This window comes from Eumetopias jubatus, unplaced genomic scaffold (genome assembly GCF_037043125.1).
Source record: "Eumetopias jubatus isolate StellerSeaLion01/CBP00866 unplaced genomic scaffold, mEumJub1_p1.0 scaffold_5, whole genome shotgun sequence".
Taxonomy (NCBI): domain Eukaryota; kingdom Metazoa; phylum Chordata; class Mammalia; order Carnivora; family Otariidae; genus Eumetopias; species Eumetopias jubatus.
Window position 1 is genome coordinate 106,042,774 of NW_028274811.1, and position 18,749 is coordinate 106,061,522.

General features: G+C 46.8%; 1 protein-coding gene across 3 annotated transcripts in view; it reads right to left on the reverse strand.

Annotated features, from left to right (window-relative positions):
- Nucleotides 1-18,749, reverse strand: part of CYFIP2 (cytoplasmic FMR1 interacting protein 2) — a 123,060-nt gene that overhangs the window by 31,589 nt on the left and 72,722 nt on the right. For all 3 annotated transcript variants that reach the window (XM_088023482.1, XM_088023483.1, XM_028106535.2), the window contains exons 24-26: nucleotides 7,306-7,449; nucleotides 5,741-5,831; nucleotides 4,504-4,634 (exon numbers count right to left, since the gene is read on the reverse strand). In XM_088023482.1, the coding sequence (XP_087879608.1) occupies nucleotides 4,504-4,634; nucleotides 5,741-5,831; nucleotides 7,306-7,449 (366 nt within the window). The remainder of the gene's footprint in view (nucleotides 1-4,503; nucleotides 4,635-5,740; nucleotides 5,832-7,305; nucleotides 7,450-18,749) is intronic.

Sequence of the window (18,749 nt, forward strand, 5' to 3'; positions counted from 1 at the left end):
ACCTCGGCTAGACCCTTTGCGCGTGCCCTTGATCAATGACGTACATGGCTCTATCACTGCGGAGTGAAGAAGGTCTATTCAATCGCTGGTGCTGGGACAACCGGGGAAGAGAGGAAAATGGGTTTCTACCTCCCATGAAGCACACAAATCAATTCCAAGTGGATAACAGACTTAAAGGTCTGTTAAGCCTCAAAAGGCTAAACTCTCAAACTCTTAGAAGATAACACATCTTCATGACTCTAGAGTAGGAAAGATTTTTTTAAACAAGTCACAAAAGCACCAACCACATAAGGGGAAAAAGGATAAATACAGCAAGCCTTAAGAACTTCTGTGTATCAAGACACGCCACAGAAATATATTTACAATCACGTATCCACAATCTAGCAATAATCCATACAAATCAATAAGGAAAAGATGACTTGATTTAAAAACCGGCAAAAGTATTGAACAGCCTTTCACAAAAGAGGCTGTCCCAATGGTAGCACTCTATGAAAAGGGGCCCAGCATCCATGGTCATCAGCAAAATCAAAACCATAATGAGATATCACGACACAACCACCAGAATGATAGTGATGGAAAAGACAGACAAAGCCAGTGTTCATGAGGATGTGCAGAAATGAAAACTGTTCTACATCGCTAAATGAGTAAATACATTGGCACAACCACTTTGTAAAACTATTTGGCAGTGTGTATCCACACACTGACCTAGCCATTCTACCACACGGTAAATGTACCTAATAAAAATGAAAGCATAGAGCCACCAAAAGAAATGTACAAGAACATTCACGGCATCTTCATTCCTAATAGCATCACTATTTACTCTGTACACAACCCAAACGCCCACCCACAGTAACATGGATGATTCCCTTAGTCTATGCAGTGAGAATACTGCATATTCCATATATTACTCTATGTATGTTAGACCTTAATTAAAAATACCAAACAACCAGATTCACAGCTGTAGAGGTTTCTATACTAATACCACATCCTGAATTCTGAGAAATATTCACAAGCACCTAACTCAAAGAGAAAAATGACACCATTGTACAAGTAATCAATCTTTTCAATTTATATTCTGCCCACCTACAAATTAATGACATATTAATAATCTCAGTTAAAAACAAAAAGGCAAGCCACAGAATGAGAGAAGGTATTTGCAGCAAAAATTTCAATATGGAACCCACAATCAGAAACTCTGCAAATGTATTAGAAAAAAACAACATGAGATGAGCGGGCAAAAAACTTCTAAATTTGTACTTTTCAGTATTTTCTAGTTCTTCTGTTATTAGTAATCTATATTATGCACTACTTTTATTTTTTGAGTTAATTTTTAGTTCAATAATAATACATGAAAATACTTTCCTTGCAAAATATTAGACATTCCAGATAAAATTAAAGTTGACCCTTAATCCTAGTTTCCTCCCTGATACCTAGAGAAAAAGACTGAACTATCTGGTATACCTTTTTTCCCCTAGATTTTTGTTTTCAATGCAGGGTTATTTTGTGGGTTTATTTTTTGTTTATTTTATATGTATGGCATCATAATGTGTGTCTTGTCCTGCAGTTTGTTTTTTTTTTCACTGAGTATTATGTCTTTCAACATTTTCTATGTAGGTATATACAAAGCTACTTGAGCACCTTATTCTTTTTAACTGCTTCTGAGTCCTCCGTAAGAATAGATGTCCTACAGTTTAGTCTTTCCTCTGCGGATGGTCATTAAGGTCCCTCCCTCTCTCTCTCCCTCCCTCCCTTTCTTTTTGTGCTTTTAGTACCCCTCTCTAATTAGAAAAGTTGATATGTCATGCCTCATTCTCATCTCCGAAAGCACTGTCTTGGTTTGCAGATTCCCCCAGTTGTCAAGCAGAAAGTACAGCGCACAGCTCCAGGGAGCCCTAACCCTTGCTATGTTGGCCTCCGCCAGGCCTGGAATCAGTTCTGGAAACAAACCTAAGCTTTCCTTCTTCCACCTCTCCTGCTGATGGGCCTGGGACCTCAGGAGAGTACTCCCCTCTCCGGTTCCCATTACCTCACATACGAATGGATGCGGTGGGAACCCAGACTGTTGAGGCCTCCCTCAGCTCTGAAGGTCTTTTACCCTGAGGATCCTCTTGGCTTCAGTGATATATACAAGCGACCACCCCGGCAGGGATGCCTGAGAAAAAATTTTTCCTCCCCTTGTATCCCCATCAATAAATAGTCTGCTTCTTGGAGTTTGTACAGGGGAAGCTTAATTGGTGCTCCCGGGTCACAGCTCCTCATGAAAGAAGGTGCTAAGAGGAGACATGTAGGTAACTGGGTTTCCAGGGGCCGGCCCTCCCCCACCTCCGCTCCTCCCGGTGCCCCTGGAGCCTCTCCCCATCTTCCTGAAGCCTTGAACAGAGCAGTGTTTCCTACTCATCTTAACCCTGTGACTTCTGAAGGCTAAGTTGCCATGGCAACTCAGGCCACTGAACCGTGTTCAAAACCTGTTACCATAAAGAGGAACACTTAGCTGTCTCGAGAGTCTATTTAAAGGGGAACAGAGAGGCAATTACTCCTTATGGAGGGGGAGCAAAACCCTGTGTGTTTCCAAGCCTTTCTGCGGGGAAGGGTCTGAGAGGGCAGATGGGACATGTCCCTTGTAGAGGTGGGGACCCCAGGAAGGAGTCAACCGGCTCACTCACATGGACGATGAGAACAGTGAGAAGCAGGAATCTCCCGGTTCTGAAAAACTAATGATGTATTGTATGGTGACTAACATAACATAATAAAAAAAGGGGGGGCACCTGGGTGGCTCAGTCATAAGTGTCTGCCTTCGGCTCAGGTCATGATCCCAGGGTCCTGGGATTGAGGCCCGCATGGGGCTCCCTGCTCGGCAGGAGGCCTGCTTCTCCCTCTCCCACTCCCCCTGCTTGTGTTCCCTCTCTCACTGTGTCTCTCTCTGTCAAATAAATAAAAAAAAACTTAAAAAAAAAAAAGGAATCTTCCGGTTCTTATTCTGAGCTTACTTCTCCTCTTGCTCTACCCATGCTCTGTCTCCTCCCTAGTTCCTTCCTTCCCTCCCCTCTCCAGGGGCCTCCTGCCTCCAGGATGATCCCTGGCCCGGGCAGCTGCTTCCGGCTGGTGCATCTCCCAAGCCTGAAAGGGCCTTTCACCATCGTAAACGCAACCCCCCCACTCTCCACCTCAGGAATCTCCAATGGCTTCCTGCCCAGGCCCACAGCTACCTGCCTCTCTCAGCTCCTACCTTGTCCCCCTTGCCTCTCCACTCCAGCTCATTCCAGGTCATTTCTCTTTCTTAAAGACATCAAGCTCCACCGTCTGCAAAAGCAGCTTGTCCCTCCCGACGCCCATCACTCTCTATCCTGTTTTCCTTTCCATTCCTTTCCAGCACGTACCACCCTCTGTATTCCCAGTCTTTAGTTGTTCACTTCTCCGATTGTGCCCCTCTCAGGAGTAAGAATGGTAGTAATTTGTCTCCCTCACCCGAGGCCGTTCACCCACAAAATAGCAGTGCAGCCTCTCGGTCCCCTTTTGCTGAATGATCCTCCTACTGCCTCCTGAGGATTATGCCTCTCCCTTTCCTTCCAATGCGCCACTGCACCAGTTCCCCCACGGCTTGGGGGCTGTGGACCCCACACAAGGAGGGGAGCAGGCAGTGCAGAGCACTGGGGAGAATGAGAAGGAGGCAGACTCTGCCGAAGCCATGAGGGCTGGTGGGGACAGATGAGAGGTCAGGCGGTGAAGGGTGTGCTGGGTCTGCGTGGGCCTGGGAGGTGGGAGTATGGTGAGGCAAGCCTCGGCATGGCATGCTAATATGACCAGTTATTTAGTTCTTACTGTATGCACTTTGTACGCTTTCCTTCCTTTCGGCCTCTAAACTACTCTGGGGGAGAATGGCCGCCTCCCATCACAATAAATGCAGAGAGCGCTCCATGCTCTTCTCACAGCCTGGACCCTCGTCCCTGGTTCTTCACCAGGCCGATTCATGGTCATTCTTCCGGTCACCTCCTCAGGGAAGTCCTCCCTCTCCCCCAGGACTACACTAGGTTCTATCTTATGTTCCCACGAAACCCTGCTCTCCTCCCTCCTAGCACTTGCTGGAACGTAAACACTGCATTTCTGCATAAACACTTGTTCAGTGTAAGTCTCCCTGCTACTGTCCAGGACACGGCGCAGGGACTGGCCACCGCCACATCCCCCAGGGCAGCACCTGGCCTGCAGCGGCCCAGCGGTTATTATTTCATGAGTGGATGGAAAGCTAAGCCTGGATGGGTGGCCAAGACCCTGCAGGTGGTGAAGGTGGGCCTGGGAAGGAAACCAGGTCTATAACGCCCGTGTCTGACTTCCTCCCAGGGTTCACATGGTTGGAGCTGTGCGAAGGCAGAATGGAGATGTAGGGCGTGCCCTGCACAGGAAGAGCACGAGTTGATGCCGCAGGGCCTCCCGGGCAGGGGGCGGTAGAGGGGCCTCAAGTATCTGGCTGCGGTCGGGGTCCCCACTGCCTTTGGGCTCAGGACTCACCAGAGCTTGCTCTATGAGCAGGCAGAAGAGGATGGCATTGCCCACCTCCCTCAGGCTCTGGAACACGTCTGTCTTGAGCTCTGCGTACTCAATGATGTCCTTCAGCTGGTGGTGGAAGAACTCCAGGATCCCTGGGGGACGAAGGTGGACGGTTAGTGGGAAACTGACCCTGCTCAGCCAGGATTATGGGAAGTGCTGACTGAACAGCAGTCCCAGACCTGAGCGGGAGAGTGAAAAACCAAACCCATGTCTCTCTATATCTGGGCCGAGGGTGAGATTTCTTTCAGGGCTCAGCACTAAAGAAAGCTCAGGAGGCTGGCTCAAATCTTTTTGGGGGCAAAACAAACGCACACAAATACAGCATCCCTGGATCTCTCCCAGCCCCTCCAAAAACTGATAATGATCCTGATAATGGCAGGAATTAACATTTATTTATAAATGTTAGGTATTGTGCTAAGCACTTTTCTACAACCATTCATTTAATACTCCTAAGAATACCATGAACTGGGCACTTTTACTCTTATTTTCAGATGAGGCTCAGAGAGGGTAGGTGGCATGCCCATAGTCACACAGCTAGTAAGTGGGGCAGCTGGGATTGAAAACCAGAGCTTTCGAGTGCAAGCCCTTTTCTCTTCTGAATCACACCCACTCAGCACCTGACAGCTTGGTTTTTAGAAAAAAACACCTGGCACCAAACTCATAGCCTCCATCTTTCCCCATTCCCCAGGCCCCAGATTCAGTCCCTGTACCATTCACTCTTAGGGAAGGAAAGAATGGTTTTTTCTGCCCTGAGGCAGAGTGACAAAAACTCCCATTTCCTGACTCACCTTGGAAATGTCACTTGTACCACCACCTGCGACACGCGCCTCCCACCAGTGGGTAAATGGAGGCAGGGATCCTAGAGGTGCTGAGTTAGGAAAGACCTTAACAAGAAGACTGTACAGTGCTCCCACACCTGCTGTCCTCTCTAGCCCGCCAGCAGTCCTGTGAGGCAGGTCCAGCATGCATCCTTTACCTTCACCTGGGAAGATGGTACTATTGCCCGGAGGGATTAGAAATGGGTCAAGGCTATCTAGCTAGTGGCGGAGGCAGGACGCAAACCCAGTGCTGGGCCAGCTTGTCAGCGTGTTAAAGAATCGAACATTCCTAGGGAGATGGCCAAGACCCCTCCCACCAGGGGATGGGCCTGCATTATTTTCCTATTACTACCCTCTGCCCCAGGAGCCCCATCACCCACCTGGGGAGCCATACTCGTGCCGGGGCAAGCGGCATATCTTGGGCATCACCTCGATCAGTGTTTTCACATACTGGAGAATGGTTCCTTGGAGCTGACAAAAGAGGGCAACGTGTGTGAATAATCACCGCTGCTGTAGATGTGCATCTCTGGACTGAATGCTGGGCTACTGGGGTGTACAGGGTTCTGCTGCGGCCTGTGGGCAAGTGCTATGGATGGAATGTTTGTGTCCCTCCAAATTCATATATTGAAACCCCATCCCCCAATGTGGCAGTGTGTGGAGACGGGGCCTTCGGGAGGTAATTAAGTCCCGAGAGCGGAACCTCATGATGGGATTCGTGCCCCTGCAAGAAGAGACGAGAGAGAGGTGAGGACACAGTGAGAAGGCAGGCATCTGTACACTCAGAGGAGGGTCCTCACTAGAACCCCCCGCCCCCCATGCTGGTACCTTGATCTTGGATGGCCAGCCTCCAGCACTGGGAAAAATCAACATTTGTTGTTGAAGCCATGAAGTCTGTGGTATTCTCTGTTAGAGCAGCCTGAGCTGCCTAAGACAGGAAGGCACGGCTCCTTGGGAGCGGGGGAGGAGGTTCCCTCCTAAAGGTGGGACACAGCCCCATTCTCCTTTATACAGAAAAATGGGTCTTCATGAGACAGAAGAGAGAGTTGTCTCAGTCCCCTAGGCATACAGATTTCCAGGAGGGCAATTTCTAGGCACGGGGTCTTTCCTGGGGTTGAGGCGCTTACATAGGATCCAGACTGAGAGCTAAAATATCATGGGCCAGGGAGCTGTGGAGAATGAGGCACATTTAAAATACAGAAAATCCATAGGTCTGTCCAAGGCAGACACCTTTAATCCATTATATTTTCCTGTTTAACTCTGGATTTAGCTTCACAATCTCTAACAACTCATGGCTCTACACAGCTGTTACCAGAGGACTGGAGTTAGCAGGTGAATGCTGTTTTCTATTTCTGACATGGTTATTCACCACTTCATTTACTTCTCTTTTGTCATCTTCAAATTTCAGGAAAATCTTGTTTAAATGTGTCAGCTTTGCTTCAGCAGTGTCATGGGGAATTAACTAAAGGTTCTGATGATCATACTTGGGGCGGATATAGAATTCTCTTGAGGCCAGTGCAGTATTGCAAGTGTTTAGCAAGAAATCCCAAGGGAGAGAGGCATGGTGATTGATTAGAGATGTCTGCCCTGAGCATGGGGCGGGGGGGGGGGGGCACTGCGCCGGAATGGCGACATGCATGTCATGGATTTGTCATGCTCAAATTAAAAAACACTGCATGGGAGGAGAGGATGAGCAGTAATTAGTAGGCCCTAAAGGTCCAAATCAGGATTGCTGAGTTCATAAGTACAATGAGTTCATATCAAGTACAATGAGTGAGCTCTGCGTCAGAAAATAAGAGGCAAAGCCACAAGGTCAGAAGGTACACAGAAATGTCACAGAGCGCTAGGTAAGAGTAACCCACGGATAAGGGCACAGGACTCCTGGGGTGATTCCTATGGACAGAGCTGAAGGCATGTCCCAGGCCTTATTGAGAGGGTCCTTCCTTACCAAGCTCTTGACGATCTTCAGCAGTTCCTCCATCACCACCGCGATGCCCTGGTAACCCAGGAGTCTGCAGATGGTCTTGAAGTGGGGGGGACCCACGAAGTTCCTGTAGGAGCTGTAGATGTGGCTATAGGCAATGTTGAGAGGCTGGAAGACAGAGGTTGTGGCAAAGTAAGAGGCTGGGAAGTATATGAATGCCGGCAGGAGTCCCGGAGGGAGATTTTTTGCTGCTAAAAGGGACGAGAACCTGACATCCTCCACGATCGTGGGACCTCACTGGGGACCCCTACAAATATGTCTGCAAGAAGATGGTCATGGAGAGAGGTGTGGTCAGTGATCGCAGGGTGGCGCAAAGGCCACTCCATGAATAGCGGTCCCCAGCGGAAAAGGAGTACAGGCTTCCAGGCAAGTATCTTTTTTACAGGCACTCCTGCCACCGATGAACTAGGACTCGGAAAAATTGAGGCATGGGGTGGTGGTAAAACAGATGATTTTGTTTTTCTAGAGACATCTTTGATACTAGAAACTGGCTGGAAGAACCGTGTGGAAACTCAGTAGCTGACTCAACATTGTCTCCTTCTACTTTTCCTTGTCTCCATTTATAACAGGTGGGACTCAGGAGACCTGTGCTGAGTACCTGCAAATCACTAAAGCTCTTTTGAGCCTCAGTTTCTTCATCTATGAATTGAGGGTGCTGGATTAAATCAGGGGTTTCATAACTTTTCAAAGAGCAGTCCAAATGAAAGGTGTCATGGAAGCTGGTGTGGGAAACAGACAAAAGCAGAGTTGCTCTGTTTGGCTGCTGGTTGAGGGCCCAGGGCCCTGGCCACTGACCGGCCACTTCCATTATCCTCTAGACTCCATGACACACCTTCACCGAATTCGTGGAATTTAAGATCTTTCTGTCTGGGAATATGTGACTAAAATATAGGGCCCCAAGTTGGTTTCACTTGGTTGGTGAGTTACAGTTGACTTTATTTTTGAAATGCTGCTACTTACAGAACACCTCATGGCAGGCTTTGTGAAGCCCTCCATGTGCGTTCTTATTCAATCTTCACAACACACACATGCATACAGATAATTCTTAGCCCCATTTCACAGATGAGGGGACTGAAGTTCAAGGTGGTAAGGAACTTGCTCAAGGTCACACAGTCCTTAGATAATTGAGCCCCTACCTGAATCCAGAGAGGTCTGATTCCAAAGCCCACGTTCTTCACCTCAATATATAATGGTGGGCTTTGGAGGCTGAATTCTATTGGAAACCATACCTCATTTTTTAGATAAGGTGTCACTTTGAAGCTTCATTCTGAGTGTAGTTTCCTACCTGGAATTGTAAAAATCTTCTACATGGAGCGTGCAAATATATAAAGACCACATCTGATATTTTATTAGCGGGAAATTTTCTATTAGTTGGCTAATTAGAAATTCTACATAAATTAAATAGGAACTGTAACGATGCTTTTGGAGGATGTAAGATTCTCAACTCCCTTTGGAGCCATTGAAGGAAGATTTAATTTTGTTTGGTCTAGGCTTTGCAGTAAGTATGTTCTACTATATATGAATTCTAAACTTTACAACTCAAGTATCACATTCATAGTACTCTCTAATAACAAGGATACATGAAGAATACAATTAGAGTACCCACTAATAATAAAAACTCGTGAGGAATCAGAACACCCCTGCATCCAGCAGGTTGAATATCTTGTTTGGTAAGGTAATGCCTACATATGGCGAGGCTTGGAACGTGAGAAGGAGCAGCACTCTGCACCCAACACTGATGTGCCGTCACAGTAAATTCTACTGGAACCTAGGGGAGGGATATCTTCTACGTAGTTACTAGAGATTTCTAAATGTTATGAGGCAGGGAAGGTTCATGTAGGGAGGGAAATGTAACTGATTGAAACGTATGATGTTCACCGAAGTCAAAGTTCAACAAACTCTGGAAGTATATGAATGAGTTGTTGAGTTTGATTCAGCCAATCATGGAACCAGGCTGGGCACTTTCTGCGTAAGAAAGTAAACCATTTCAGTGTCTCTGTAACAGGCCACCTATCAAACAGGGCTGGGACAGGGTGAGGTGAGATGCTCTTTCTCCTAAGTGAGTGCACCTTAGCCCTGGCCCTATAATCAAAGCCCTACTCTAGTATTCTCCTGTTTCCAGCATTAGGGATCAGGAGTATATAGCAAACACCATGGCTGATTCTGGTTGGAGAAGGAGACTGATGAGAAAGGGGCAGGAGAGAATTGTCTAGGTGATGGAAATGCCCCAGCTGCTTGGGTTGTTGACTACACAGATAGATGTATACGTTTATCAAAACTCATGGTACTAGATGTACACTTATGATCTGTGTATGTTATGGACTAAATGGTTGTCTCCCCTCAAAATTCATGTGTTGAAATCCTAACCCCTGCTGTGATGGGGTCCACTCTTAAGTGGGACCTTTGGGAGGTTAGTAAAGTCATGAGGGTGGAGTCCTCATGAATGGGATTAGTGCCCTTGTAAGAAGACAAACAAGGGCTTGTTCTCTCTCTTTCTGCTCTCCATCATGTGGGATACAGTGAGGAGAAGGCTATCCGCAGACCATCAGGTGGGTCTGGGCCAGACACCTGATCTGCTAATGCCATGGTCTCAGACTTCCCAGCCTCTTGGCAATAAATAAATGTTGTTTAAGCTACTCAGTCTATGATATTCTTGTTACATCAGCCTGAACTGATTAAGACTGTGCAACTTCCTGTATATGATTATAACTCAATATAGAAGTAAATTTAAAAAACCCACTGGGCCATACCATGGCCAATTTACTTCCCAACATTTGTTTTCAAAGATTAAAAAACAAAACCATGATTTGAATTTTCTCCTGAAAAGGGCTGCCACTCAAGCCTGCACAGGAACAAGGGAATGACGACCTGGCTGTGCTAGGGACATGTGACAGAGCTTACTGACTTCTAGAACCACCTTCTCATCCCTGCACCCACACCAGGCACTCTGGACCTCTCCTCAGAACCCAGTAAAGCTCTGAGCATTTCTCTTTCATCCCTTCTCAAATATCTTATGAAAGGAATTTCTGAGCAGCAGGGCACTTTCAAATGGGTATCCCTGAAGGGCACAAAAGCAATCAACTACTTTTTTTTTTTTCTGTCTGATTCTCTGACTTTTTGTCTTGCTTTGTCTGATTCTAGAAGATAGACTCTGGGGTGGGTGTATCTGAGTTTGAATCCTAGGTCCACAAATTTACTAGCTAGATGATTCTGAGCAAATTACTTAAACTCTCCAAGCCATGGTTTTCCCTAAGTAAAGACAATAATTTGAACTCCAATGGGGTTGTTGGAAGTTTATTTATTTTTATTTATCATTACCTTTTACGTAGGCTCCATGTCCAGCATGGAGCACAATGTGGGGCCTGAATTCAGGACCCTGAGATCAAGACCTGAGCAGAGCTCAAGAGTTGGGTGTGTTGGGCACCTGGGTGGCTCAGATGGTTAAGCGTCTGCCTTTGGCTCAGGTCATGATCCAAGGGACCTGGGATTGAGTCCCACATCGGGCTCCTGGCTCAGTGGGAAGCCTGCTTCTCCCTCTCCCTCTGCCTCTCCCCCTGCTCATGCTCTCTCTCTCTCTATCTCTGTGTCTCAAATGAATAAATAAAATCTTAAAAAAAAAAAAAAAGAGTTGGGCGCGTAACCAGCCGAGCCACCCACGTGCCCCTGGGTGTTGGAAGTTTAGATGAGATAACACATATATAAAGCCCTATGTGTGGTGCCTGGCACACTGGATGCACTCACTGCAATTAATATTCCTTCATTTGATAATTTGGTAAGTGAAGACGAAGAAAATACAGATTCTTGGTCAATATCCCCCAGCAGCGTTGGCTACAGTCACAGTTCTCTGAATGTGGAGAGGGGAGTGCATGCGTGGGGTACAATTTTACACAACACATGGCATGTCCCACGTGGGGATGGGACAGAGATCATAATAGCTGGGACTAGCTGATGGAACACATCAAAAATGCAGATTGTGCTCCATATTGACAACACTCTAAAAATGGGAGCTGTCCAACAGACTGTGTTGTTGGACTGCCAGTGTCCCAGTGGAGGCTGAGAAACAGTGTTGCTAGAAGGGAGGCCGGCCTGCGCCCAAGGTTGGATAGATGTGCTTACTCCGCTTCAGAGCCCCTGGCTGCTGTGCTGGCTTCCCCGGAGCCCCTCCTTAGCAGTCTTAACCTTCACTCCCACCCGAGGAGCTTCCAGGACCAAGTCTTCCTTAACACGTGTGGCGAGTGCAAATAAAAATATATTCCGGTAGATGGAAACTGTTCAGCAGCCTCCCCGGTTCTGGGCTGAGAAGGAGAATAATTTTGGGATCGTTTTACCACACACACACAGGGGTGTAAAGAATTCCTCTTACACACCCGCTCAGGGCACAGAAGAGGCCTCTTGTTGAGGTGCCGACATCAGGCTTGGATTTTGGTCAAGACCAGAAATTTAGGTCTCCGGTGATGGCCCACACTCAGGAAGGATCAGCATGAAATGAGCAGAATTCAAGTCCTCCTAAGTGAATAAGCTCCCCTGACTCCCCCCTCAACCCCCAAAATATACCAGAGCCATGCAAGAGGAAGCACACAGGCATGTTGCAAAGTGCATGCACACACACACACCCCCGCAGGGCACCCATCTGACCTGCTGGCTCAATAGGAGGCTGGGCCCTATTGAGAAAATGTGGGAATATGGGAGCCTGGCCATTTTCTGAGGTTTGGCAAAGAAAAACAGGAAGGCAACAGGACTTGAGACATTGGAAACTTGATACACATCTCTTACACCGAACTGATCTTGCTGACTCACATAAAATCCAACTGGCCTGCCTTACAAACTAATCATGTACCCTATTTAGGATTTCTCACTTCAAATCAAGCTTGTTTAAATCCATAATGCACAAAATAGCTAACTTTGTGAGATCTCAAGAAATAATCCTGATTCAGAAACTAGAACCATATTTTTAATATGTGACATAGATGTGCATTTTTATTTTTTTAAAAGGCAGGACAGTATTTTAAGGAGAGAAGATAAGGTGAGTTTGATCTGGCAGATCCTGGGAGCTGTAATGTATTATTATATGGATTAAAAAAAAAAAAACCTCTGGTAATGTATACATCACATAAAAGTGACCATTTTTATCATTTGTAAGTGTTGTATATGGACTTTTAAGTCCTCAGGGCTCTACCTCTCACTGATAGTAAACTCAGCCAGCCCCTCCAAACAAGGCCTGTTTATTTGGCAAACTGAATTTGCAAGCAATCTGCATCTCTGCTTTCTGGAATCACAATCCCTGTTTTCAGAGATCCTAAGAGGAGTTAAAACTGTTTCTAATTTCCTATATTAGTTACAATTTCTCTAATGTTCCTTGAGTAATCCGAATCCCATCAGCCCAGGGACACAAACATGGCCCCCTAATTCAGGTTAAATTCAGGCTGTAGCTCAACTCTCTGAAATCCCTGCAGGGCAAGAAGACTGAGAAATGAATAAAACTGCAATGCAGGCCTTGTGGGGAGAGCCCACAGGCTAAAATGGGTTAAAGGACTTGATAAACCCTGAGGTACAGTTTCAAGTGCATCAGTATAGCTTGCTGATGTTTCTGTCTGTCCCTTCTTGATACGTGGTGAGCCGTAGGCTGGGTCTCCAACATCTGGGGCCCTTGCTGGGCTTCTCAGCTCAGAGGTTGAAAAATCCAAGGCAATTGTTCTAGAGACCTCAAGAGTTGATGCTCCTCCTTTTCTTGTCTCATGAATAAAGACAAGAGGAGAAGGCAAGAGGGAGAACAGGAACCGAACTTCTGTTCAGTGGTATCGTACCAGTGCTATAATACCTAGAGATGCTAAAAGTTTTGGAAGAAACCGATGTCATCACTTTTGAAATAACCTGTACCCGTACGATGAGACACAAGTATATAATGCTGCTCAGCTTACGGATAATTCCTTCATCACTACCCAGGTGTATCCATTTTCTGTGGCAACTATAACAAATGACCACAAATCTAGTAAAACAGCAGAAATACATTCTCTCATAGTTCTGGGAGCCAGAAGCCAAATCAGTATGACTGAGCTAAGATCAAGGCGTCAACAGGGCCATACCTCCTCCAGAGGCTGGAGGGGAGACCCCATTCCTTGTCTCTTCCAGCTCCTGATGGCTGGTTGCAGCCCACCTCCCTCCAATCTCCTGAGATGTGTGTAACCTCCTTCTGCCTCCCTCTTACAAGGACACTTGTGATATAGCATTTAGGACCCATCCTGATAATCTAGGATAATCTTCCCATCTCATGGTTCTTCACTTACATCTACAAAAGCCCTTTTTCAGATAAAGTAATATTTCCAGGTTATAAGATTAGGACCTGATATCTTTAAGGGGCATTATCAGCCTCCCACACCAGGTAAGGCAAGGTACAAGCACCCCCATTTAGCAGAGGTGGAATCTAAGTGAAAAGAAACATGAAATGCTATTTCACCAGCAGAGCCAGTGGCGCTGATGGTGGTCTTGTCGGTGGGGCTGACGCAGATATCCCTGGGCAGGCCACAGTGGGAAGTGCCGGTAGCAAGGCATGGACCCAGCTGAGATGTACTCAGCTGGATGCAGCAAAGCACTGGGCTCTAGGTCTTACAGACTATGACTTAAAGGAGAAAGCACTGCAAGAGTGTGATGAATTTCCCTGAGGTCAAATCATGGCTTAGACGGGGGCATCATTTAGCTAGTGATGACCACGCCAAACACAAGGTCACACCAAGAATTTCTCAAGACTGAAAAATTATTGGGAAATTATGGGTATCATTTAAGGGCTGATTTGTGTGACAATCTATGTCACCTAGAAGGCCGTTTTATGATAGACTCCATATAATTCACTTTACTTAAATAATAATATGTTTAAAACTTAGACTCATATATTAGTTTCAATTACTGGACCAGTTGTGAAACATTTTTTGACACTGAGTGTTGCCTCTAACCCTCAGTGACAAAGCTCTTGGTCAGGGGTACGTGGACTCTAGACTCTAGGGCAGGGAGAGGAAATAGTCGCTGAATACGTTTCTCCAGATGTATTTGATGGTTTCCCTGCTTCTGCTGGCTGCATTCCGGTGGTTGGATGTTCTCTCTGAGGTCTTTTAGTTCCTTGTCCGTTCCCATCATTCTGGAATCCACTAAACTGTGAAGTCCCATCTCTACTTCTCCAGAGAAGCTGAGCAAAGGTGAGTGTTCCTGTTGACTTGCCCTGATGGAAGAATGGCGCAGGAGAGGAGCAGCGAGTCAGGGAGGCTGGCCAGGAGCTCCAGCTCTAAGGACCACAGACCAGGAGGTGGCACAGCTCTGCCAAACCCCACTTCATGATGATGGTCAAGGTAATAAGCCGCTGTGAGCCTCAGTTTCCCCCTTTGCACAATGGTGATAGGAGCCTACCTCAAAGAGTTGTTGCCTGGGTAAAGTGACAAAGCACAGGTTCTCAGTGCTTATTGCTGAGTTGTAAGGTTTGACTGCTATCTTTGGGCTTTCTGTATTCTATAATTTATATACAATGAGCACATATATTTTTTTAAATAACAAAGCTGTTTTACAAAAGAAAAAAAAAAGAAGGAAGGAAGCATCCCGTAGGGTGCAAACCTTCCCCATTACAACTCCTGGATGAAGCTACAGTCAACTCGGGAATGGTTCTAGTCCACTGACCTTGACTTCTGAAGAGTAATGGCTGTTCCTAGGCCCAGCACTTACAGAGAGAGGCTCATCTCATGCTCCAAAACTATTAGACAGAGATTCTTGGTATTAACCATGGGATAGAAAAGTGAGGGGATCTGCCAAGGCTATACAGGCAGGATTTGAACCCAGCCTTGGGGTTTTAGGGCCTGCACTCTGAAGGACTACCTTCTCCTGGGTGCCGGTCAGCTTTGGGGCCTAGGAATGCCCCAGGAATGCCCTCACATCATCCCTTTGCTGCCACCTTCAGGAAGGGCTGATCTCTGGCAATAATTTACTAGCAGTACAAGCCAATCAGGGCCTTCCCGGGCTGCCAGCTGAAGAGGCTTCAGCTTGGATACCCTGGAGGAGGGTTCTCCCTGAAGGGGGAGAGAGAGTGAGTCTGGCTGGGATGTGATCTCCTGTGGCAAGTGCTCCGGGAAGATTTATCTCACACCCTGAGGGCTGCCCTGGCTCCCCTGGGTGCTGCTGGTGGATGGTGATGGCCCAAAGGGGCAGGACGCACCCAGCACTTTGAGTCGGGGACCTGGTTTCCACCCCGGCTTTGCCACTAATCAGTTGTATGGCCTGAGGAATGCCATCCCCTTTCTTGGGATCTGGGAAATAGGAAGGCTTCCAGGCCTCACGCGCATTCTCTCAGTGTCTCAACTTCTCAAATAAAGAGCTTAGTGTTAAAAATGGCATCCAGGAGCATTAAAAATAAATTCCCATTTTATGTGGCAAAGGCTTGAGTTCAATCTCGTCGCTCCACAGGCCTCCTGAGTCTGGTATTTTTATTTCCCTCAAAATAACCTTTTCAAAAGGTACCTGCAAACTACCACACTGGCCTTTCTGTGGAGAGGACACGTTTATGTTCGGCAGGGAGTTGCCATTAGCACACATCACAGCAGAGTTTAGACAGGCCCCCGGGAAGACCTGATGCCATGGGAAAGCCACAGAGCAAGTGTCTAATCAAGGGACATCCCGAGATGCCAAGCCTCACAGAGACCCTTGGCCAGGGGAGGGTCTGTGGCTCACTAGGAAACTCTTCATAACTTTTTGATTATCACTCATGTGAATCACAAGGAGACTTTCATGGGTTCACTTGGATACTTTGGCCAAGAACCAAGAAGAGAAAAAACACCTGACTTTTAAAAGTACATAATTTGTGTAAAATAATTCAGGTCTAAATCTGTCTGCACTGGAGCTGCTATCACCAATTTCCACAAACTTGGTGGCGGAAGATGACAGAACTTTATTCTCTTTATATTTCAGACATGCTCTGTGATGGCCCCAATAGTGATGGCAACAAATTCTTTCAAGGTTGAGGGGACCAGGAAGTGGCAGAATCTCGGAGGGAGATACACCTTTGTGGGAAATGGAAGCAGAGTTAGGATTCCTCAAAGAAAAGGAACTTTGGGGACCATCCAATCCAGGAATAGTAAGCAGTTTCCACTTCCCGTGTCAACCCCAAGTGATGGATTGATCAGCAGTTTCTTGGGATGCTTGTGTTTCTGAGCCCAAGTGGAAGGAGTGCTGTATTAGTTTTCCCTGAGCCACTGTACCAAATTACCAAAAACATGGTGTCTTTATACCATAATAGCTCGCATTTCTGGAGGCTGAAGCCTCAGCTCAAGGTGCTGGCAGGGCCACGCTCCCTCTGAAGGCTCCAGGGTAGACTCCTTCTTTGCATCTTCCAGCTCTAGGTGGTACCTGGTGCTCCTTGGTTATGGCAGCATCATTCCAACCTCTGCCTCTGTCTTTACGTGTCCCTCTGCGTATAAACCTCCCTCTCCTTTGTCTTATAAGACACCGGTCAGGCGCCTGGGTGGCTCAGTTGGTTAAGAGACTGCCTTCAGCTCAGGTCATGATCCTCGAGTCCCGGGATCGAGTCCTGCATTGGGTTCCCTGCTTGGTGGGGAGTCTGCTTCTCCCTCTGACCCTCCGCTCTCTCATGCCCTCTTTCTCTCTCATTCTCTATCTCTCAAATAAATAAATAAAATCTTAAAAAAAAAAAGACACCAGTCATCGGATTTAGGGCTCCCCTTAAATCTAGCATGATATCATTTCAAGATCTTTACCTAATTCAATGTATAAAGATCCTATTTCCAAATAAGGTCACACTCTGGGGTTCTGGGTAGACCAGAATTTTGGTGGACACTCAGATCAACCCAGTGCCAGTGCTGTGACGGTTCAGCAAGCCTGACATGGGCTCAGGACTGAGCAGGGGCAGTACTCCTGCTTTCCATCTGCCATCCCTATCTAGCCCAAGCCCAGAGCTTTATAGATGATGGAATTGAGGCCCAGAGAATAAAAGACTCCTGACCAGGGTCATGTAAATAGAGAATTCCACAGGAGACAAGAATGAAGAAAGAAGGTGATATAGAGGTGGGGTAGGGGTGGGATGGCTTGGGATAAAATTATTTTAATTGTGGGATAACTGAGAAGGGCATCTTTGCATTTGACCATCGTCCAAAGAGGGTCTAGATGGGGCAAAAAACGATCACCAGCCAATTAGAGAGAAAATCTGGCAGCCTTGGAAGAATTAGTACCTCTGAGGATCAGTTTGCAGGACTGTTTGCCTTTTTTTGGCCAAAGGAATGAGAGCTCCGCTCAGTGGGCAAAATCCTTTCCAGACTGGTCCCTGAGAGCATCGTGCGTACAGATGCCTGCTGGTTGCCATGGTGAATGATGCTGATCTGAAGAAATGAATAACGTGAGCGTTGGGGGCGACAGTGGGATTACTCAGACAGTGGCGAGAGAGGCATCAAGGAGAGCCCAGAGCAGAGGAGGGGAGAAGGCTCCATTCCTTCAGCTTTGGTCCACTCTGTCTCTGCCTCTGCAGGCTGCGTTCTAACCAGATCCACCGCGAGCATCAGGTAAGGGACATAAATGGCTCTTCTTGGAAATGGAAATGGTTTTTCCTTTCACACTCTGCTTGGCGGAGGGCCAGGCAATGGCAATATGAATAGATAAAAATAGGGGGAATTTAGAAACAAGCAGAGAAAGAAAAGCAAATAAGGGAGACTGATCTGGTCCCCAAAGCTGAAGATGCTGCCACAGTGTCTTGCCAGAAAGCTCTTAAAAATGTCTGCTGTAGAGAACTCAGTCTGCAAAGACAGCCAGCAGCAGATGCGAAGCAAACAGGAGAAAATATTTAAGAGAAAAAAAAACCCTAGGATTCCTGATCACCCCTGATGGAAGGGCTTTACAAAGGCCATTGCCTCTGTATTATAAGAAATGAATTAAGCTCTTCTCATTGTGGTCAGAAGTGTGTTTATAGGGATGGGTGGGGTGGAGTGGATGGGGGAGGTCATGAGAAGGGAGACTGATGAAGGGGGCACAAACAGTCTCCTTTGCAATGACCTCCCCCGGAGGGGTCTGAGCACACCTGTCTTGTCCCTTTCATTCCCCATGTTTCTGGGAAGAAATTTCCAACCAAACTGAAGGGAACTCTTCCCCTTCCTGAGTATTTCAGTTCACTGTCATCCTTAGAGAAGAAAAACAAGGATTGAAAAATCGCTCAGTGCTGTGCATCTTTCTGCAGCCCACCTCCTCTAGGGAAACGGCCATGAAAATAGAAGGTCGGAGGGGGGCAGGGAGGAGAGAGCGCAGCTTGTAACAGAAATCAGTTTGGCTTCACATCCAGTTCAGGTTAAAATCTGGCTGATGGGTTTCTACTGGGTCATTAAAATCTAAAATGCAGGCTTCTGCATTTCACGTGAGACAGGAAGGGCAGAGAA